Here is a 23,954-nt window from a genome sequence, read left to right on the forward strand (position 1 = left end):
ACTCCTCCTGGACTCCCCTGTGACTCTTGGACTTGGCCCCTCTCTCCATAGGTGTTCTTTCTTCAGGAATCCACCACAGTTTTTTTGCAGTCTTGTCTGGGTGTCTTCATTTCTTCTTTTTCCTCCTTTTGGGTGGTTTGGGGAAAATTCAGTGAATAACTCCTGCTTTCCTGGTCTCTGGGGGGTACTGTGTTAGTTTCCTCTGCGGTTTTCTAGTTCTCCCACCTCCCCCTACACATTCCAGTTACCTAGGTGGGAGTCCTGTGTTCACATTCTATGTTTTTTTAGTATATGGTTTGGGCTCCCCCTAGGGTCCCTGTTGGTTATTGCTATTTGCACTGTTTTCTCACCTCTATGCCTTTTTCTGATTGCTAGTGCATATATTCAGTGTATTACTTACCTCCTATTGAAGAGTTGCCCTTCTTGAATTCTGTGGGATTGTGTTCCAAAATAAAAGTACCTTCATTTTTGTACAACTGCATGTTTCCTTTCATGTGCGTAAGTATTGTGTGACTACAGTGGTATTGCATGAGCTTTGCATGCCTCCTAGATAAGCCTTGGCTGCTCATCTACAGCTACCTCTAGAGAGCCTGGCTTCTGGACACTGCCAACACTTCACTAATGGGGGATACCTGGACCTGGTATAAGGTGTGTAAGTACCTTGGATACCCACCAAACACGAGGTCAGCTTCCTAGGAGCAACATGCCCCTACAGTGTCTAACTCCATTCTTAGACCCTATAAGTGCAGTGTAGCCATATTGAGTGCATGGGCTGAGAGTTTGTCATTACAAACTCCACAGCTCCATGATGGCTTCAGTGAATGCTGGGCAATGTGGTTTCACACTTCTCAGCTCAATAATCCCACAATTATGCCAGTGTTGGATTTATTGTAAAATGCACACAGAGGGCATCTTAGAGATGCCCCTTGAAATTCACCCAACTCTCTAGTGTGTGGCTAGCCATTCTGTGCCAGCCTCCCACCACTGGACAAGTTTTTGACCCCCTGGGCTAAGGGGCCTTTTGTTTTCAAGGGTCTGGGACAAAGCTTGCTCTGGATGGAGGTGCTTCACACCTCCCCCCTGCAGGAACAGCAACACTTAGCAGCGAGTCTCAAAGGCTCCTGCCTTTTGTTCTGCTGTCTCAGGGCAGTACTGCTAGCGGAGATGCCCCCGCCACCAGAACAAGCCCCACTTTTGGCAGCAGGTCCGACGGAAAAATTAGTAAACACCAGGAGCAGTGTTCACAATCCTCTTGGGACCACCCACAGGATGCCCAGAGTTGAGGTGAACTCCTGCGGGCAGAATCCTCTATCTTGTTTTGGAGAAAGATAGCCAATAGTGATAAGAATGTGCCCTCTCCCCAAAGGGAGTGGGAACAGGAAGGAAGTAGCCATCCTCAGATTCAGTAGCCATTGGCTACTGATCTCTGTAACACCCCTAAATCAAGAATTTAGTGGCACCCCTGAACCTTGCTCTTCAGATTCCTGGTGACCTGAAAGAAGGTCTGAAGAGCCGCTCCAGCAGAAAAGTCTCCAGACGCCAACTGACTTGTTCCCAGCCCTACAGGCCTGTCTACAGCTTCAACACTCCTGCTACAAAAAGGCGACTCATCCTGAGGGACCAGCAACCTCTACAAACCACCAGAGGACTGTCTGCCCACCCAGTGACCTATATCCCCTGAGGACAGTGGTCCTGTCCACAAAGAAATCTCCCAGAAGGACTCCAGACCCTCCTGGACTTGAGAGTCCTGCCCACCCTGTACCCGATGCCCTGGCTCAAGTCCAGGTGGCCCACTGGTCCAGAGAAGGTCCTCAGGCGATTCTGGCCTCGAGTCCACCATGGGTTGAACCCCCCACGACCAACACAACAACGCCTGTAGCCTAAATCCCGAGGCCCCCTGACTGCGACAGGCTCTGGTGAAAAATTCCTGACGCTTTAAGGTACCTCTGCACCCGCAGCCCCCTGGCCTTGGGGAACCCAACCGATGGTCCAGCAACGTCCAGTGGGCTCTCTACTTACCTGTCCAGCCGTTGGTCTTCAGCTGACTCCCTGGACCAAGCTTGCAGCCTCTTTGTGACCCCTGGGGTTCCTCCATTGAAAAGCATTGGGCGCCTGATGCTGTGTTTGCACCCTGCACCCGGCCTCCCCAGTGCCGCTAAGTTGTGTGTTTGGTGCTGACCTGGGGTCCTCCTGCTGCTGATTTGAACCCCTCAGGTCTGTGTCCTGAAGTTGCAGGTACTTACCTGCAAATTATTTCTTTCTAAGTGCCCACAGTCTCCATAGGATTCCATTGAGCACCCAACACCAACTTTGACCTCTGCACCAGGCCGCCCCCATGTTGCTGGTGGTGCATCCTTGGTGTCTTCCTACACTTTGCCCCGTGGAAACCCTAGCCCCCGAAGACTGGGATTGTAAGTTGAATTCTTACCTGGAAACTCTGCTGATACTTCTCTTCCTCTAGCACTGCATTGCTTTCTATGGAAATCACACTGTCTACTTTTGATATTGAAAAGTATTACTTACCAGAAAAACTGTTTTACCTGTGAATTCTAAACGAAGTGCATTTGATACTTTAAAGTGATACATTTTTAAAACAGTACTTACCTGCAACAAAGAGCCTTTTGGTTCTAGAAATAAAGAAACAAAGGGTATTTTTGATGCATAAACATTGGCCTGGAGTTAGTCATTGAGTGGGTACCTCATCTATCGACTATGTGTGTACAACAAATGCTTAGCACTACCCTCTGATAAACCTAAAAGCTCGACCACAGATCATTAGTATTATCTCCTACAGCCTCTTTACAGCCTCCGGGGATCCACTGGACTCTGTGCAATACTATACCTTACTTTGGTATAGTATATACAAAGCCAGCTTCCTACACTTCTCTTGTCGTTGGAGTTCACCATCGAGTTGAAGTCACACCTGACCCCTTCCTGGAGGCTTCTTTTCATTGAAAGTGTCATGCATATGGTACACTTCAGGGCCTTCCCTCCTATGTAATACGTCCCGGACATTCAGGCTATGACCCGATGTTTCAGCCCCTAGCTTGAATCTCAGTGAGGACAGTTCTGAGGCTTTTTAGCTTCTTTCATCCTCCTTGTCTTTTATGCCATGTGGCATATGTAGGCTCTGCAGTAGAAGTTCAAATAAGCGCAAAACCACAGAAACCTGTTGGGTGCCATCTAGACTTTGCAGGAGATCCTGCATGATCTGCAGTGGTGCTTGGTCTACATAACTGATCTGGGAGCAGGCGCCTCTGCCTTCACAACCCAAAAAACAGGTGGTGACAGACCAGGCACTGGCGGATTGGGGAGGCCAGAGGACTCTGGTTTGAGGCAGAAACTCTGCTCCTTATCTGTCTTAAGGAGTTGCGGCTATTTGTCTGACATTGAAGGCCTTCCTGCCATTCATCAAGAGGATGCTGGTACAGGTTCTCACAATCAACACTGCCACCATGTGGCACTGCAAGGAGCAGGGTGGAGTTTGGCTCTGGGTCATGTGCCTAGAGACTCTGCAGTGTCTCAAGAGAGTCAAGGCATTTCTCTAATTGTGTACCTCCTGAAATGATACTTGAATCTCTGGGAGGAGAAGCTCATCCTACTGCGGCTGTTGAGGAGTGGCATTTATATCTCGAGGTGGTGGTCAACATGCAGTTCAAAAGCTTTACATAGTGGAATTCCTGCAAACATACTTGTTAAGAGATGGATTCCGACTGGAATGCAACACAGGAATCCTGTACACCTTCTTGCCCTTACCTCTCTTGCCCTGGGTTCTGAAAACGATGAGAAACAACCAGACTCTAGTGTTCTAATGTCTCCAGATTGGACATTTGCCTGCCAATCAGGTTACCACTTCAGGAGGATGTTCTGTTGGAGCAGTAGGGCAGGATCCTTTAGCCAAGTACGCAATATCTACTCCTCAGTGTGTGGAAATTGAGTGACTGCACTTTGACTGTGTTTGATATGGAACCCGAAGATGTGGATGTCATTCTTGCTGCTAGCACCCTTTTAAACAGTTCATTCACGCCAAGTGCTGGAATAAATTTGTGGCCTGGTGTGGAGTTTGCAAAACAGACCTTTTACAAGCCAAACTGTTACATGATTTATTGTTTGTTTTGTCTTTGTTCCAGGAACACCTTTCAGTGGGCACTATTAAAGGTTATATTTTCATGCAAGTTGAAAAGATTGACATTACTTCAACATTTTCCTATTTGGGAATAACGTTTGATAAAGAAGGTTCTTGGGCTCGATGTGTAAAAATTAAGAAATTACAGACCATTAAGACAACTACGGCTCTAAAGAATTTTTCTAAACTGTTAGGGACAATCACGCCACAGAATTTGTTAAAAGTATATAGAGCTAAATGCATCCCGACAGCCGCTTATGGAGCAGGTGTATGGGGGACCATTAACTGTAATTCGATTCAAACCGTGGAAAATGATTTTTTGAGACATTTATTAATGGTACCAAATGGCACTTCATCATTTGTTAGCCATGCAGAATTAGGGGTCTCCTACTTAGTGGACCTAATAAAGATACAGCCAATATTGTTATGGCAGAAAATATGGACTTCAGAATATGCTGGCCTAAATAGGGCAGTTTTACGGGATTCTATGGTATCGGCATTTTCTTTGAGTGCCATGGTTGAGGTATATTAGGAATTTTTGGGAAAATATGGGTCATAAAGAATATTCTGTAAATCCAGAACTACTGGAGACACGAAGTAGAGAAGATCTGAGTTCTCTGTCCTTGAAGTATTTAGAAGATCTGAGGTGACAGTAGAGGTAAAATAAAATAGTGTCATGACCAATCAACTGATTCTGTCTACGGATGGTATTCAGCCTTATTTGATGCATGTAGTAAAACCTAGACATCGTTTTGTTCTTACTCGGCTAAGGATAAATACGTTCCACCGCCTGGTAACCTTTCCTACCAGGAATGATTGGAGTCCAATACTAGGGGCTTGTCCTTGTGACTCCACGTTAGTAAAAAGTACAATACATGTGGTTTTCTTTTGCAAATGTTATAAAAAACGGGTAATGCGTTTTTTAATTCCCTTTTTAAGATCTTCCCACATACGACAATGTCGCCCTGTGTACCTATACCTTCAGATGCTACCCTCTATCGAAAAATGTGGCATCCTAGTAAATCTTTTAAGTTACATAATTTCCGTGAGAAAGTCCTTGGCCAGCATAGTAACATGAACATTTGGGTAGCTAAATTTATTGTGATTGATTAATATGCCCGCAATGCACAATATATAGCAGGGCACATTCAAGAGACAAACAACCATCTTTAGTGTAGAAACGGTGGGGAGCTTTCTCTTAAAGTAATATTTATGCAAAATGACATGTAATTATTTATAAGTATCTTTTAGATGGATCTCTGTTTTAATCATGGTAAAAATTGCACTTTATAAACTTTTATTGATTAAATGAGGACACAATTAGGAATTATAACTGCGCTCTGTATATACAAACGACTGTGATGATTTTATATTGTAATGAAAAATGTATGTTTGGCTTTTATGGTCCTTTGAGACCGTATAAAGAATTTATGACTGACTGACTATTAAAGGTTATATGTTGGCCCTTTTGCGCTTGTCTGACCAACTGTACATGTTTAAAGCACCTTCTGTGATGTAGGTTATTAAATGTATAACTTGCATGCTCTTTCTTGAACCATTTGTGATGCCATAGGGGGCCATAACTTGGTCTTGATGTTTCTTGTGCATATGCCCTTTGAGCCTATGCACAGTGGCTTGTTGCTTTATCTTACCTTAAAGATTGTCTTCCTCAAAACTATCACTTCAGCTTGTCAACTTAGTGAACTTAATTTACTGTTGGTGCAACCACCATATACCCCTTTTTTCCAGACAAACTGTTGCTGAGGACTCAGAAGCTCTTCTTGCCAAAAGTCTTGGCTCCTTTCCACATTGGTCAAACCATCCCTCTCCCATCATTCTTTGCCTCGCCTGACACCTCTAAAGAGGTAGAGAAGACTCCATTGGTTAGGCCCCAAAAGAACTCTTAAGTTTTTAAATTGATTGTATCAAGGGCAATGGGGGAAGACTATCAGCTTTTTGTGGGGTTCTCTGAGCAGAGAAAGGTAAAGAGGAGCAGAAGAGAAGCATGTTCATAAGTGCTAAAGCCTTGACAACTGGGTCTTGCTGGAAGAATATTTTGCCCCTTTGATTACACAAGTCTTCTTGGTCTGAATCCGCTTCACAGACCCCCAAGCTTTGAGACATACTGGTTAAGTATCTAGTCGAAGGTGAGGAATATGCAGTTAGAAGCATCAATCAAAAGAACAAGTTATTTACCTTTGGTAATACTCTTTCTGGTTTATACTCCTACTAATTGCAAAGATCTCACCCACTTCCCCGTTTTGTGAAGTGGATGCTCTTTACCATCAAAAAGGTTACCACATTAGTACACTGGCATCGACAATTGTTTTATGCTCCTCGTCTAAGTATGTGGAAAAAAGCGAGAAACTGATGTCACCGCACAGGGGTGTGGTACATGTGTGCGGGTCCGCACCACTCAGGGGCAGTACGACGAGCAACAGTATTGCTTAAAAATCTTCTGGAACCCATCTGGTGCCTGGGGAATATTCTAAAGGTGAGGAATCTGCAGTTAGACTATCCACCAGAAAGAGTATTACCGAAGATACTCTAACTGTAAATTAAATAATTTATAATCTAATGATGCTTCTACTGGTTGTTCTGCTGCACTGGATTGTATATAGGATCACATCTCTGTTCTCGATCTGGAAATTCATCTTAATTTTAGCGTAGCAGTATGTCTGAAAGGCTTCAAGCAGTGCCACTTTAGTGGCACCTCTTGGAAAAGACACAAACTTGTATCAGTTAGGTGAACTCTACTTCCCCAAGATGCTTCAAACTTCATATTTCTATTGCACATCGTGTGAAGGAAGTGTATCTTCTCATTGTTCTTGCTCCTTAGATTTCCTAATTTTTCCTTTCCTTCAGTCCTTTCATTCAATTTGTGGCCTGTTGAGCCTGGACATGAAGTGGATATTTCGACTGGAAATGGTGGACTCTTCCAACAAAATGGTGTCTCCAGGTCACGTCGTTCATTTGTAAATTGCTTCTATATATGGAAGATCAACCTAAATAATGCATCTTTAGCTTTACCCTAATCACAGGATTAAAACTGTGAAATCAGCAGACGGTTTAGTTTGATAGCTTTAAAAGGCTAAAGCCAACAGCACCCTTTACTCAAGAGTCAGCGTGGTTGCTCACCAATCCTTAACAAAATCTGCAAAGATAGGTCCCAGGATCATTGGACAATTGCACTGTAGTCATAGCCGGAACAGAAGAATCCTTATCTTGTTGAACCAGAAGGCAGAGCACGTCTGTGGACCCACTTTTTTAGCAGCATGAAGCAGAGTTCATTATAAAAGGACACCTGCTTGGAAGGTTGGGACAGCCACCTGCTAGTGGTAGCTACAAAATGGCAATGACCAAGGAACGAGTCAACCATACCCAGTAATACCTTGAAACGGAGGTTAATCAGTAAGAGACAGTAATTGTTCCTGGCCAGAATCAAGGAGTACTCAGTTGTTTCATAGGGGACAGTATGACCTCTAAGTTCCTTCTGAACCAGCAAAGGGGAGTGAAGTCCCAAACACTGTCCAGGGAATCTGAGCCTTTCTGTATTTGGGCCATATTTCTAATGCTGAAGCACCTAGTAGACATCAACAGTGATTGGGAAGACACTCTTAAATCGAGCTTCAGGAGAATGTCTGGTATGGGAGATGAAACAAAGATAGGCGAGTCAGCTGAACAAGCTCTGCATTCATGGGAGTAGCTAATCTGGGCTTCTTTGCATCATTTTTGATTACATAGTGGGGACATTTGCTTATGCTTTTTCACTTATTTCCCTCCTCCAGAGAACCATCCGCAATATAAGTGTGACGTCTCTTATTCATAGTCTTGACAATGATCTAGGCGACAGCGGTTCATGGACCTTTTCCATCTATCCGAGCCACTGTCCATTTCTTTGGCTTCTCATTCATATCTTCTATCCTGGAAGATTGTCCAAAATCTGTATGGCACACAGCTTCCATGAGAATAATGGCTTGGCTTCTGAACATGAATTCTTACACTTAGACATCTCTCTCCCTAATGGGGAGTCGTTTCACAAGCCATGATAACATTTACAAAACCTACAAAACAAAACAGAAAATATTCTGTGGGTATCCGCTTTGAAAAGGCTGCCCTCTTATATACCTGTCACAGATATTGCTCTATGTGGTATACCTAGCTGAGTCTGGACTTCCGCATGATTTAATTAAAGTGCATCTTTCAGAACTATCAAGGTTCTGCCGTTTGTCCAACCATGCATTCATATGGCCCAGCAGAATCATCATAGGAAGGAAGTTGTTCTACAGACCAATCATTCCCTAACTTTCCCCATGCTTTCACCTCAACCCGCTAATAGTCCTGAAAGAATTTTTCCAAAATCCATCAAACGCAGCACAGTAAGGAATGCACACAGTACGCACATGCCTCAAATGCTACTCTGACTGAATAATGGACTGTAGGAAATTTTATCATGGCTGCGAATGGACATATTAAGAAATGGGTGGCTACTTTCCAAGTAGGGAATCTCCTGTTTGTGGCAGCCTTGCATTGTCATACAGAGTCGAACTGTCCTCCCAAGCGGTCAGTGACAGGGCATTATAGAAGAAATGTAGAAGCCCTCTATGCAGTTTCATCATTGTGAAACATTTGCCAAGCATCCTTGTGGAAGAATCATCACATATTTGTGCAACATTATTATTTGGATTCAGTGACAGGTATAGAATCTTGCATTGTTGCAGGCAGTACTTCAAAATATTTTTAAACAAGTCTCCACTGGTCTCCTACCTTCCATTACCGTGCATGTTTATACCAGTGCTATATTGAAGCATGTGAATATATGAAGGTCCACAAGGAGAAGAAATAAAGTACTTGCCTTTACCTAAAGTTCTCGATCTTTAGTATCGTTCATAAATGTGTCTCCGAGTGAGACTCTCCTCTTAGAATATTTGTTTCCCATTTGAGCTCAGATCTGCGGTATTTAGGCCTTGAGTTCATTCTACTGTCATTTAATTTATTGCCTGAAGTTCAGGTCTTTTCCAGTGAGTTTACTGTGCCATTAAAGTGGCACTCTTTTGAGCTTTTCAGCCATGTTAAAATGTAATATTGCTATGTTAAAGTTGCGGTCTGACACTCAAATTAATGAGAAATGATTCAAACATGTAAATCTGTAAAGGATACCTATACAGGACAACTGTAGTTAAAGTTAAGTAACTTCTTTTATTAGAAATTCCTGCCTCTCTAATTGAGAAACCCCCATCTCTTGTCTATCTTCTTGCAGGGAACTTTTGCCCGCTCTGTGATAAATGCTACGATGACGATGACTATGAAAGTAAGATGATGCAGTGTGGGAAATGTGACCGCTGGGTGCACTCAAAGTGTGAAAACCTCACTGGTAAGCAGGGCCTTCCTCCGTTGACTCAGATTTTTCTATATAGCATATTTATGTGGGGACTGTGGTGTGAATAAAGTGTCTTTAATTTTTATTTAAAAAAAAAATAACATGTATTTGTTGCTGACTGGCCATGATCATCATTAGAGCTCTTTAAAAAATGTAAAAAGCAATAAGCGTTTGAATTATGCTACATAAAGGTTAAAATATCGAACACAAGAAATATATACCCATAAGTATACAGTCCGAGCAGTGATTGGTTTAGCAACTCACGTTAGCGACTAGCAGAGTCCAATAATGAGGAGTTACAGCTCACTTACTGGTCACAGTACTTATGAAACCAAACCAGGGGACCAAAAAGGTCAATGTGGCCAAAAAAGCCGAGAGCTGGCTTGGCCCGGTGCCCAGTCGGAGCTCATCCCTGGTTTAAACAAGTGCCACTGGGCACACACAACACTGTGGGCAGGCTGGCCTATGGGCTTTCTGGGACCAGTAGTCCCCTGCCCCGCTGCTGCTCTCCCCTAATGTCTCACACAGCGGGAGCTCTCACCCTTGGTTTAAACACGCGCCACTGGGCACCAAAAACACTGTCGGCGGGCTGGCATGAGGGCTTTCTAGGGCCTGTAGTCCTCTGTCCCACCTCTGTTCGCGTCTAATGTCTCATGCACGCAGAGGGAGCTCTCCCTAGTTTAAACAAGCACCTCCGGGCGAGAGCAACACTGTGGGCAGGCCAGGGTGAGGGCTTTCTGGTGCTGGTAGTCCTCTGCCCTGCTCTTCACTAATGTCCAGGGCAGCGGATGCTCACCCCCGGTTTAAACAAGCACCTCTGGGCACGATCAACACTGTGGGCAGGCCGTAGTGAGGTCTTTCTGGGGCCAGTAATCCCTGCCCTGATGCTGCTCTCCTCTAATGTCCCATTCAATTCTCAAACATCATTTTCAGTTCATGGTGTTTGCCTTCATATTGTAGGCATGTTATCACAACCTTGTTATCTCTATTTTGTAAGGATTATTACTCATTTAAAGGGCTATTTTTTACAAGACAGGTGTGGCAATCAGAAAAGGTGTTTCTGGGAGATTACAAAAAGGTGTCCTATGGGACTAGGAGGACCTCTCTGGAAGTCTATCCCTGATGTGGTTGTATGGAAGAAAACTGGATTTGAAAGTGCAGGCCTGCTCTTGGTTGGAAATAGAGCTGCTCATCTTTCAAACTTCTCGTTTGTACCGCCTCCTCTGTTCACTAGCAGCGCACGCAGCTGTCCTGCGACTGGAAACAATATTGGCAAAATCTGGTTTGGCTTCATATGTACTGTGATTAGAAAGTAGGGCTGTAACTCCACATTGTTGGACTCTGCTAGTCGCTAAAGTGAGTGAAGAGTAGTAAGTGAGTCTAGCTGCAAGCGCAATATTGTTAGATTGTTACTCTTTTGCTGGGAGCTTTTATTCCTGTTTTTGTGTATGATTCTACTCTGCCAGCATGGGCAACTGAAAAACTGGGTGTACCAAGTCTACATCTGGTACAAACAGCACCACATATACTTTCTTTGCACGAGCTGTGGGAGTTATCACCAAGGAAATCGATCTAGCCGAACAGCAGCTGTCTCTAGGTTTGACAGGGCCCAGTGAAGCCACAGAGCCCATTGTGGAGTTAGACTCTGGCGCTGACAAGGACTTGGACCTGGAGCAGATGGATAACTAGGGTACTATAAATACTGAAGTCTTGGTAGTCCATAATGATTAGCAATCATTTGCTAATGTGACCACTGCTCCCATAGCTCATTCTCCTCCAGCAAAAACGCAAACAGAGTGTAGAAAGGTTGGAACCGGCAATCATAGGGCCCTCCCCATACCCCCGTTTCTGTCTGCCCTGAGTGCGTTAACCACTCGACTTCTTCAGATGAACTTTTTGGGGGACCAGCTTGGAGTAAGCTCCTAGCCATCATTACAGTTTGCTACCACCCCTCAGTGAAAAACTGGAAAGTGAAATTGGCAAAGTGATGTTCTGCCAGAAACTGCATCATGGGACCACAGTAACTGCTAATGCAGCTGGCATCTCTACCTGATCATAGGCAGGAAGAACCTACTATTATACCAGATCTAAGCCACCAACGGGACACACCACGTTCTATCCACCCCCAAGGTCAGTCGTCTGAGAGTCTCATGGATGGGTATCCACAGGAGGTCAACTGTATGCAACCGATGCAGTAGATACCACCAGCGCCTATGCCTTTAGCAAACTCATTACCTACCTTTGGCTCACTGACTCCAAAGACAATCATGGTTTTTCAGACACCCATTTGACTCCGTGAATTCCTGTTACACTTATCCTGTCTCCAGCTTGTTGTCCTTATGTAGCCGTTCTGGTTAATGTCCCTCCTTTACAACCAAGTCAACTTGAATCTCCTGCATCTTTGAAGAACAAAGTTGTGCATTGGCTTGGTTCCAAGAGTTTATTTTCTCCAGTTAGGGCACATCAAATACTGCTCACAAGAAGAGTAGGGTGGGTTTGACCCTAAGGAAAAACGTTAAAGGCAATTGTAATATTGTAAATTTTAAACATCCCAGCTATGAGGGTGAAATCTTTGAAGGTCTGTGCCACCTTCTTCATTTGCCCAGTCTATGGTTTTGTTTCCTGTGGGTTATTTTTACCTACACTTATGTTCCCCCATACAACAGCATACTGTTACACCAATTTCGACGAGATTGCCTGATCCTAGCTACTCTTTTCATCCTTGATTGGTTTTCTCTAATAGGTACCATGTTTTAGGTTCTTTAAATGATAATGATTTGCCAAGCCATGATGGGCTCATCAATTCGAGGAAGGGTGTCGATAAATGGGCATGGTAGTACGGCAGCCATTATTAATACATTGTGTCCTGTGGACCTCATAGCTGTTAAGGTACTGACTAAAACCCCTGATGTTAGTAGTACTTGGTCAGCTACCACTAATACCGGTGAGGATTTTAATACTATCCCTCTGTATACTAATGGGTAATTTCCAGGTGACATTAGTTGGAGCATGGATGGGTGCTATAAATTTGCAACGTGGGTTGCTTAATAAACAAATTAGGTCTACTGAATGTGTCAACACCATACATGGTTTTGATGTAATCTGCTTTCACGAAACCTGGTGTGTGAATCCGATGCATGTGCAAGGGTTTTCTTCCTATTTTCTTGGTGCTATCCTTTCTCAAGCTGGGAGGGCCAAAAGTGGGCTCCAGATTCTAATGTCTAATAAACTCCCTGTCAAAGTCAAAAAGCCTTCTTCAGTTGGCCTACACTCCCAATTAATGTGATTAATTAGTAAGTGGGGAGGGTATCTGGTGTTGGTTAACTTCTATAATGTTTTTGAAGCTAAACGCAGTAGGGTAGCTAATGCTTTGGATGATGGTCTTGAAACGTTTCTACGCCCTATTGCTACTAGTTTCAAATTGCTATGGGCTGGTGATCTGCCCTTTCTCAGCGACTAGGGCATGTAGTTCTACTAATCAGGATAGAAAGGGCAATGTTCACTTTAGTCATAACGAGTATGGGGACTTATTGAATTCTATTATTTCTAAAAACAACCTGTTGCTATTGAAATGTGAATGTGATGCCAATGGGTAGGTGATTATAGTGATGCCAATGGGTAGGTGATTATAACTTTCACTCCGAGAAATGCCTTTTCCATTATAGATCATATATATACTGCTGTCTTCTTCTGGATGTGTGGTCCCCCCTAATTTTGTCCAGTCCATCTTAAGTTACCACGACCCTATCGTTCTTCCATTTTCTCCTGAGGCATGAAACATAGTTTTCTCTACATGTAATAATATTGCCCCCATGAGGCCCAATGGTGTGAGAATTAAGTGGGTGGATATTGACCCTGGCAGTATACTGCAAAGGTTTGATGCCAGAAACTCCCTGGAATTTAGTTATGGCCTTCACGATATGGTTAACCTCTCCTTGGTGCTGGAATGTTTTGATCACATTATTTGTTCCACAGGGTCACTCTTGTTACATCAATCGAAGGGTATAGAGAAAAAAAGCAGGTAATGGTTTGTTCAGTTATGTAACCAGGCCTCTGCGGATTTAAGAACGGCCCTGCATTGCACCCCTAGGGACAGCGCAGCAATCAGGTCTCTTAGCCTAAAGTATAAAGAGGCCCTGCTGATAAGAAAGACAACCCTACAGAAAGAAGCCTGGGCAAAATTGGCCTTGGCTGCAGAAACTAATGATACAAAGTTGTTTTGGGAAATAGCTAATGCACCATTCCTGGAAAATGATACCACTCCAAAGCTTTGCTCTTATGTCTCCTGTAATGCCTGGTTGGCCCACTTTTCTGAAATTTTTAAACAGAATACAAGGGAAGGTGGCTTAGAGGTGAAGGAGTGAGACTTGAGAATGGAAGGCCCTCCCTCTGGACTTTTCTAATGAAGAGGGCCTTTCTGCTCTGCATGCTAGTGCAGGGGGTATGGCCCCTGGCCCAGATGGGGTGCCAGTAGATGTGTTCAAGTTATCTATAGACTTATGGGTGCCAGTTTTGACTAGGGTGTTTAATGCTGCATTAGTTGACGAGATTCCTCCTTCATCGGGCACATCTATTATTGTACCTATCTATAGAGAAAGGCGATACATCTAACCCTAAACATTATTGGCCCAGTTCACTCCTGGACTCCTTGGTGAAAGTTTTGAGGAGGGTTGTCCTGATGAGGTTGGAGGGGTGTGTTCAAGAGCATTCCATTCTATTCTCAGCACAGTATGGCTTTAGAAAAAGGCCTTGGTACGATCAAATAATGTGTAAATTTGGGCTTGCTGGTTGGTAAATATACCAGAGCTAAATCAGGGGCCCTGTATATTTGCTTTGCAGATTAATGAAGCGCTTTTGAGCTAGTTAACCATAGTATTCTATGGTCTTCGCTGCTTACCCTTGATGTCCCATGGGATATTATTTGTTTCTTGACTTACCTGTACGAAAACCTATTGTGCAAAGTTCGTTTTCGACCCCGGGGGAGTGTACTCTGCCTTTTTAAAGTTGGGAAAACAGTTGCCCTCTAAATGTTCCTCCCCGCATTGAGGGCTGTGAAAATTATTTACCTTGGGTTAGCAATATGCAACACCAATTTGTGCTGACAAGATTTAGACTTTGCACTGCATCGCCTGGTGGCCTTTCCCAACATAAAGTTGTGCCATCCGCGGATATTCCCATGCCGGTGTGATTCTTAAGTAGTTAAAGCATGACACACTTTATGCTGTTGTGTAAATTCTATTTGCATTACAGGCATTTTTTATCTTTGCTGCCCAGAATTTTAGGTCTTTTAGAGTTACTTTGTAGTTTATACTTGCATTGAATGATCCAGCTGTATGCTATAATGTTGCACTTTACATTTTTAAGGCTGTTAATGTGAGGAAAAGTATTATTTATTAGTTTGGCTTTTCTCAAACTCTTATCCAGGCTTTTTATATGTACTTATGAATTTGCTTGTAATGTTTTTATGTCGGTTTTTGTTTGATTTTAATATATTTGTTTTTAAGTACTGTTACGATTATTGCTATTTAGCTGAATAAAGTTTATGAATGAATGAACAATGTGACAACAGTTGGCTCATGGTATTACTGGTTGCATATTTCTAGCTAGCAGTTTTATTAGTCATCCCCCAGTAGCCAAAAAACTTCTGGATGCGAGCTTTCTGTGCAGTACCTTACTTACTGTATATCAAACAGCTATGAAAATTGTTCTTAAACAAATATGTACATAGTGAACTGGTCCTTGTGTGGGGAATCAGAAGTTAATCGGAGAGCCACTGAATCCACTAGTCAGGGTCAAGGACTTTTGGCAGAAAAGACTGGGGTGAAAATTAGAGCTTCTGAGATCAGAGAACATCTGCTCTGAAGAAGTCCCTACTCCGTTTGCAGCTGATCCTTACAGAAGGAATGCTCTTTTGACAAGCATACTCGTTGGCGTGTTTTTTTAGAGCCCTGACAGCAATGAGCTGACCTGTATGTTCATACTTAATTATACCTGAAAAGACTAGAGCTGCCAAATGCCTCTTAACATTTCAAAGGGGCCGAGATCCAAAGGGACCGAAAAGTACAGCATTCTCTTCTTAAGCAAGGAGGACCCTGATTGTACATCCCAGTGCCTTGAGATGAAAGGATTAGTTGTAGTACACTCTTAGTAGTTGTTGCATGTTCTCTGGAAAGTAAATGACAGATAAGTGTATTGAATTGTTATAAGAGTCTTTTATTTGATTGGCTAGTGAGAACTCACTGAAGGTTTTTTTGAGCAGTCTGGAGCGAAGCTGTAATTTGAGCATGGTTGTGGTAGTTGTGTGTTAAGGATTACTTCATACAAGTTATAGTCTTGTTTGCAGACTGCAGATCATGAGACATGTCTTTTGGTTCTTGCAGATGAAATGTACGAGATCCTGTCTAACCTTCCTGAGAGTGTGGCATACACCTGCATTAACTGCACAGACCCCCATCCTGCTGAGTGGCGGCTGGCTTTAGAGAAAGAGGTGCAAATGTCTCTTAAGCAGGTCTTGACAGCCCTCTTAAACTCACGGACAACAAGTCATTTGTTGCGCTACAGACAGGTGAGTATAGAAGGCTGAACAAAACTAGATGTTTGCTGGCATGTGTGGCCGTAGATACACATGCTTGGCATAAGTCTGCCATCTAGTGTTGTATCTGGAGTGTTGCAAGTTGTTTTTGTTTGAAGAATCTTCTCAAGTCACGAGATCGAGCTACTCGTCCTCTCGGTGATAGTGCGCATGGGCATTGAGTCCTTCGTTAGTCTTTTCTCTCTGCTGTCAGGTTCAGATGTGTATTTCTCTTGCTCAGGTATTCCTCGGCTTGGTCTATTCCGAACTCTTCTTTTCTTTCTTTCTTTCAACTATGGTACTGTTCTGATTGCGTTTTCTCTGTCTAAGGCACTCGGCCCGAATTGCTTTGTCGAGGTCTTGTTAGCTGCCCTTCGGGGCGCCAGCACCCGCCTCGGGCCTAATACTCCATGTGGTGTCAAGAAATGCAGTGTTGATGGAACGCACTCGGTTTCGGATTTGCCCTCAATACCATTCAAAATTCCCACTCACCGATCCATATCTGATGTGTAACCTGTGTTTGTACCTGGATTTTTAGAGAAGAAACTTGTGATGTCTGTCGGTCTTTTTGATCCAAAAAGACCCTATGGGACCGAAGAGCTCGTCGGTTGGAGATGGTGTCGCAGACACTGGACGACACTCCTGATATCTTTGGGGAAGAGCATCGAAAGCCAGCCTCTTGCCTTGGCGCAACCTGTGGGCACTTCAGCCTCAGCCCCTCCATGCAAAGACTCTAAAAAGCCCCCAAAACAGGTCACCGGTCCACCACTGCCTTCGGGCCATGGTCAGATCCGAAAATTAAATTTCGATGACCCACCTTCGGGCTTGGCACCAAAAATAGCCAAGACTAAAAAGTATTGGGCATCGACCTTTGACTCGACACCATCTCATTCAGCCCCTGGATCAAGTGAAACTTTAGAACCAAGTGCTTCTGCTTGGAGGAATAGGCCATCTACATCCGCAGCTTCGAGTCGACACAAGTCTTATGCTCCGAATGCTTTGGAACCATAAATTCTGCATTCTTGAGACTCAAGCTTTTCTTCAGAATTGTTACCTGTGCAGTCAATTCTCGAAATAATGGACGCTTGTCGGCGCCAGCTCCATGTTCAAAGGGGAACATGGCATGTTATTGCCTCTCCTCCTGTCCCAAAAAAGAGGAAACTGACTTTTCTGGAGACTTTGGACACTGCTCCTACACCTAAAAAAGGTCTCCAGACTCCCGAATAAGGCTCCAATTCAACCTCAGCCTTCTCCACTATACTCTTCCGTCCTTCCTCGTACTTCTCCACAATATCCTCTACCTACTGTTGAGCCACAATTTTCACCACAAGCTTCACCATCACCTCTAGCAGATGACTTGGGGGATATTCCACAAGACATAGACCCACGGGATTCATATGATCTAGATCCCATACTTCCAAATGACCCTGACTTATATCCTGTACTCCCTCACCTCCTGAAGATGCAACATTATATCAACAGGTCATAGCACGGGCAGCTGCACATCATAATGTACAAATGCATTCTGACCCAATTGAGGAGGATTATTCTTTTTCACACACACTGACTCCCACCCATAAAGAAAGTCAGTTTCTTCCCATGCCACCAGGCATGCTCAGACAAACCATAGACATTTTCAAAGAGCTGGTTAGATTTGGCTCATTACTCCAAGAGTTGACAAAAAGTATAAGGAGGCCCCTACAGACCCTATATGTATTCAGTCATAAATTTCCCCTGACTCCATTGTTGTCAGCATGGCACAGAAATGTGCTAATAGTCAATCAGTGGGAGATATACCTCCCACTGACAAAGAAAGCAAAAAACAAGATGCGGCATGTAGGGAAGTACCCTCTTTTTGGCATGGTTACCCCCACTTTTTGCCTACTGTCAGTGTGTTTTTGACTGTTCACTGGAATCCTGCTAACCAGGACCACAGTGACTATGCTCTCTCCTTCTAAATTTGGTTGTTCCCGACTTTCTGCACCCCACAATTGGCAAACTGGTGCCTCCATAAAGTCCCCAGTATATGATACCTAGGTACCCAGGCCATTGGGGCACCAGGGGTTCCCCATGGGCTGCAGCATGTATTATGCCACCCATGGGAGCCCATAAAAAATGTGTCTGCAGGCCTGCCATTGCAGCCTGTTTGAAAAGGTGCACCCTTTCACTACAGGTCACTGCAAGTCACCCCTATGGTAGGCCCTCCTAGCCCGGAGGGCAAGGTGCAAGTACCTGTGTGTGAGGGCACCTCTGCATGAAAGGAGGTGCCCCCATGAACTCCAGCTCCATTTTCTTAGACTTTGTGAGTGCGGGGAAGCCATTTTACCCATGTACTGGATATAGGTCATTACCTATGTCTGGCTACACAATGGTAACTCCGAACCTGGGCATGTTTGTTATCAAACATGTTGGAATTTACCCTTAATACTGTTTCCAGTATTGGTTGCTTGATTTCATGCACTCTGGGGACTCATTAAAGGACCTCCAGCATTGCTCCTACCATTTTGCAGGGTTTTTCTGGGCAGCCTGCGCTGCTGCTGCCACCCTACAGACAGGTTTCGGTCCTCCTGCTGCTTGAACAGCTCAAGCCCAGGGAAGCAGAACAAAGGATTTCCTTTGGGAGAGGGAGGCAACACCCTCTCCCTTTGGAAATGGGTGTTACATGGCTTGGAAGCGGTAGCCTCCGCAAGCCACAGGTATGCTTTGGAGGGCACATTTGGTGCCCTCCTTGCATAAACCGGTTTGCACCAGTCCTGGGACTTCCATCGCTGCTCTGGCACAAAACTGGACAATGGAAAGGAGTGTTACCACTCCCCTGTCCATCCCTACCCTAGGGGTGGTGTCCAGAGTTTCTCCAGGAGGCCACTTGATTTCAAGGTGGACAGAGGCCTCTGGGAGCATCAGAGTGGCCAGGTCAGGCAGGTGACGTCACAGCCCCCTCCTCATAGGTGATCACCCTGCTAGGTGACCAACCCCCCTTTTAGGGCTATTTAGGGTCTCCATCTGGAGTAGGTCCTCGGATTCAATGTGCAAGATTCAAGCAGGACTCCTCTGTAACGCTTACTTCGACTTCTGGCCACTGGAACAGCAACTAAACTTCACAGGAACCCACAATCTGCAGCTCCAGCGACAACTTCACTCTACAACATTGTTTCTTAGGCTCCTTCCAGCAACTGCAACATTGCCCTGGCTGTGCATCCTCTGAGGGGAGCAAGTCTTCAGTCTGCACCAAGAAGCAAGAAGGAATCTCCCTTGGAGTGAAGGAATCCCTCCCCTGCATCCGCAGGCACCAACTGCATAGACTAACGGCCACGTGGGGTCCTCTCTCCTGCAACTCTGCCTGGATCCTGCAGCACAAGTGGTGGTCTGAAGTGGTCCCCTCGGTCCCCTCTACCAGCTGTCCAACTTGGGAGGTGCTGAGTCTTTGCCTCTCCTTACAGGACAGTACCCCTGTTTTCCACGACCCTTACCAAGGCTTGTTGGCTCTTCTTCTAAGGGATCTTCAGGCTCTGTTTAGCCCTGCCTCCAGCACTCTTCCCTGCATAGCACGGTCTCCTGCCTGCTGCTCTAGCGACTTGGGACTCCTCTCTAGGTGTGCTGATTGGGCCTCACTGCTACTCCTGTGCCTGCTGCCAGTGGGTTGCCTGTGTGGGCTTCCCCCTCCTCTTGTGACTCTCCCAACTGCTGAGGGTCACCACGAACTCCCCTCCTTGGGTCGAGTCCCCTGGACCTTACTGTTCCTCTTCAGCCTTGCAAAAATTCGTTTTCCATCTCTTGCATTTGCCAAGGCTTGTTGGTGGTTTTCCAGCACCACTGACCGACTGCATCTCGACCGCCTGGGACCTCACTTCATCTCCTGTGCTGCACTGCTGACCTTCGTCCACCGTCGACCTGGTCCTGCATCCACGGAAGGGTGGGTAGTGGCTCCTGCCAGAACCGAACACTCCAACACAAGATGGACTTGGTCCCCTTCCTTTGCAGGTCCTCTTCTGTCATTGTTGCAGAACAGAGTCATTGCTGTAGTTGCAGATTGTTGGTTCCTGGAGGGTCCAGTTGCAGTCCCAGTGGCCAGAAGATGTAGTAAAAGATGCAATCTTGTATGTCGAATCTGGGGACCCACCCAAGAAGGAGACTCTAAATAGCCCAGGAAGGGGAATTGGTCACCTATCAGGGTGACCACCTTTCAGGAGGGGGCTGTGACGTCACCTACCTGACTTGGCCACTCAGATGCTCCCATGGGCCTCCTCCCACCTTAGGTTCAAGATGGCAGGATCAAGTGGCCACCTGGAGGAGCTCTGGGCACTACCCCTGGGGTGGTGATGGACAGGGGAGTAGTCACTCCCCTTTCCTTTGTCCAGTTTCGCACCAGAGCAGGGACCGGAAATCCCTGTACTGTACAAACCGGTTTATGCAACAAGGCCACCAAATGTGTCCTTCAAAACATACCGGTGGCTTGGGGAGGCTACCCCTCCCAAGCCATGTAACATCTATGTCCAAGGGAGAGGGCGTTTACCTCCCTCTCCCAAAGGAAATCCTTTGTTCTGCCTGAGCAGCAGTAAGGCAGAAACCTGTCTGAGGTGTGGCAGCAGCGCAAGCTGGCCAGAAAACCCCAGAAGACTAGTAGGAGCAAGGCTGAGGGTCCTTTAAGGAGCCCACGGAGTGCATGGAATCATACAACCAATACTGGCAACAGTATTGGGGTATGATTCCGACATGGTTGATACTACACATACCCATGTTCGGAGTTACCATTATGGAGCTGGACACAGGTAGCGACCTATGTCCAGTTCATGTGTAAAATTATTTCCCTGCACTTACGAAGTCCAGTGCAATTTTGCTGGAATTCGTAGGGGTACCTCTGCTCTTGGGACACACACCCAAACACACACACACACACACCCAAACACACACACACCCAAACACACACACCCAAACACCCACACCCACACTCACACCCACCCAAACACACACCCACACTCACACCCACCCAAACACACACACACACACACACACCCACCCAAACACACACACACACACCCACACCCAAACACACACACACACACACCCACACCCAAACACACACACACACACACACATCCAAACACACACACCCCTCTGCCCCCTGGGCTATGAGGGCCTACCATAGGGGTGAGACTTACCGTGACCTGAGGTGAAAAGGGTGCATGCACCTTTTCACGCACGCTGCAATGGCAGGTCTGCAGTCACATTTTGAATGGGCTCCCATGGGTGGCATAATACATGCTGCAGCCCATTGGGAATCCCTGGTGCCCCAATGCCTTGGGTACCTAAGTACCATATTCCCCATGCCATACTACACATATGCCGCTTGCAGCAGTGTCCATCTTGTCAGTGGTCTCAGTCACAGGGTCATCGTCAGGATCTAGTGTTTTTGAACTGCCAAATTCACCGCTCTCTGCAATGGTGGAATACCACCAACCTTGCCAACGGGCGGCCCTTTCAAGACCCTGTATCTCAGATCAATCTGACTACAGATGCATCACATGCAGGTTCGGTAGCATATCTCAACAACCTCACAATACAGGGTTTATGGGATCCAGTTCAACAAACCTCTCACATCAACTATTTGGAGTTACAGACAGTCTTTCTAGCACTCAAAGCTTTTCTACCGCAGCTCTCCCACAAAGTGGTTCTAGTCCGCACAGACAACGTGACAGCCATGTATTATCTGCAGAAACGGGGGGAGACTGTCTTCTCAGCTATCCCTACTTGCTCAGACGATTAGGAAATGCACAATTCACCAGCACATTCACTTACTGGCAGAGTATCTCCCAGGGACAGACAACCAATTTGCAGACCTCCTGAGCAGGATGCAGCTACAAGTCCACAAATGGAAATTTCACCTCCAAGTACTTCATCAGTATTTTCAAAAGTGTGGGACACCAGAAATAGATCTCTTCACCAATGCAGACGATTCAAAATGCCATAACTTCGCCTCCAGATACCCCACACCCTCAGTCTAAGGGCAATGCTCTATGGATGAATTGGTCAGGGATATTTGCTAACCCTTTTCCACCTCTCCCACTCATTCTGTCTTTAGTTACCAAAATGAGACAAACATCACTCACCATGATCCTTGTAGCTCCCACATGGGCATGTAAACCTTGGTTCAAAACCCTGCTGTATCTGTCAGTGGTTCCTCACGAGAAACTCCCCCAACAGGCCGGAACTTCTCATTCAAAGTCACAGTCAAATCAGACATCTGAATCCCAAGACACTCAATTTTGGAATATGGCTCCTGAGGTCATAGAATTTGGCTTTTCAAACCTGCCCCTGAATGTATGAAAATTCTTCGGGAAGCACCTAGACCTACAGTTAGATAGTGTTATGCTGCAAAATGGATGCATTTTGTTTGCTATTATCAACCTAAACACACTGACCTATTAAAAGTCTCAGTTCAGGACATTGTTTCTTGTGACATTTACTATAAGCAAACTTAGCATGTTCATCTATTAGACTTCATTTGAAATCTATAGCTGCTTACCTTCAAAATAAGCAACAAATCTCTGTATTCAGGATTCCGGTCATTAAAGCCTTCATGGAAGGTCTCAAGAGTCATCCCACCCAGGACTCCCCCAGTTTCAACATGGAGCCTAAATGTTGTCCTCACTAGACTCAAGGGTCCACCTGTTGAGCCTATACATTCTTGTTCTTTGCAGTTCCTTTCGTGGGAGATAGCCTTCTTGGTAGCTATACTTCTTTAAGGTGTGTAAGTGAAATACAGCCTCTAACTTTAGAAGATCAATTTTTTCAGTTGCATAAGGATAAAATTGTTCTTAGGACAAATCCTAATTTCCTTCCAAAAGTGGTTTCACCGTTTCATATTAATCAGTCAGTTAAGTTACCTGTTTTTTCCCCCAACCAGACTCCGTTTCAGAGAGAGCTCTTTGCACACTTGGCGTTAAGAGAGCTCCAAGGTATTATATCGACCAAACCAAACAGTTTAGAAAAGCCAAACAGCTTTTTGTTGCGTTGTTCCATGCCTCACAAAGGAAATCCCATTTCAAACATAACGGCACAGCCAGATGGATAGCTAGTGTATTCAAACCTGTTTTTTCAGAGGTAAAAGACAGTTGCCTATTATTCCTAGGGCACATTCCACTAGGAAGAAGGCTGCCTCCGACTTATTTAGGTAACATTCCTCTAGAGGACACTTGCAAAGCTGCTACTTGGTCTACACCACATACATTTACTAAACACTAGTGTGTATATATTGTATCACGCCAACAAGTTAATGTTGGTCAAGGTGTGTTTAGTACACTGTTTCAAGCCACTCACTCTTACAGGCTAGCCACTGCTTAGTTGGAGGGGACTGCTTTACTGTCTTTGCAAAGCATGTGTGTAAGAAAATGCCACTGTTGGCATGGTTACCCCCTAACCTTTTGCCTTTTGTTGATGCCAGATATGATTGAGAATGTGCTGGGACCCTGCTAACCAGGCCCCAGCACCAGTGTTCTTTCCCTAAAACTGTACCTTTGTCTCCACAATTGGCACAGCCCTGGCACACAGATACGTCCCTTGTAAAAGGTACCCCTGGTACCAAGGGCTCTGTGGCCAGGGAAGGTCTCTAAGGGCTGCAGCATGTATTATGCCACCCTGGGGACCCTTTACTCAGCACATGCACACTGCCTCACAGCTCGTGTGTGCTGGTGGGAAGAAAACGACTAAGTAGACATGGCACTCCCATCAGGGTGCCATCCCCACAACCCACTGCCTGTGGCATAGGTAAGTCACCCCTCTAGCAGGCCTTACAGCCCTGAGGCAGAGTGTACTATACCACAGGTGAGGGCATAGCTGCATGAGCACTATACCTCTACAGCGTCTAAGCCAATTCTTAG

General features: G+C 45.2%; 1 protein-coding gene across 2 annotated transcripts in view; it reads left to right on the forward strand.

The window, feature by feature from the left end:
- The window catches only part of KMT2A (lysine methyltransferase 2A), a 1,244,888-nt gene that overhangs the window by 764,246 nt on the left and 456,688 nt on the right, over nt 1-23,954 (forward strand). For both annotated transcript variants that reach the window (XM_069224744.1, XM_069224745.1), the window contains exons 14-15: nt 9,387-9,500; nt 15,887-16,071. In XM_069224744.1, coding sequence (XP_069080845.1) covers nt 9,387-9,500; nt 15,887-16,071 — 299 coding nt within the window. The remainder of the gene's footprint in view (nt 1-9,386; nt 9,501-15,886; nt 16,072-23,954) is intronic.

Source organism: Pleurodeles waltl, chromosome 3_1 (genome assembly GCF_031143425.1).
Source record: "Pleurodeles waltl isolate 20211129_DDA chromosome 3_1, aPleWal1.hap1.20221129, whole genome shotgun sequence".
NCBI lineage: Eukaryota > Metazoa > Chordata > Amphibia > Caudata > Salamandridae > Pleurodeles > Pleurodeles waltl.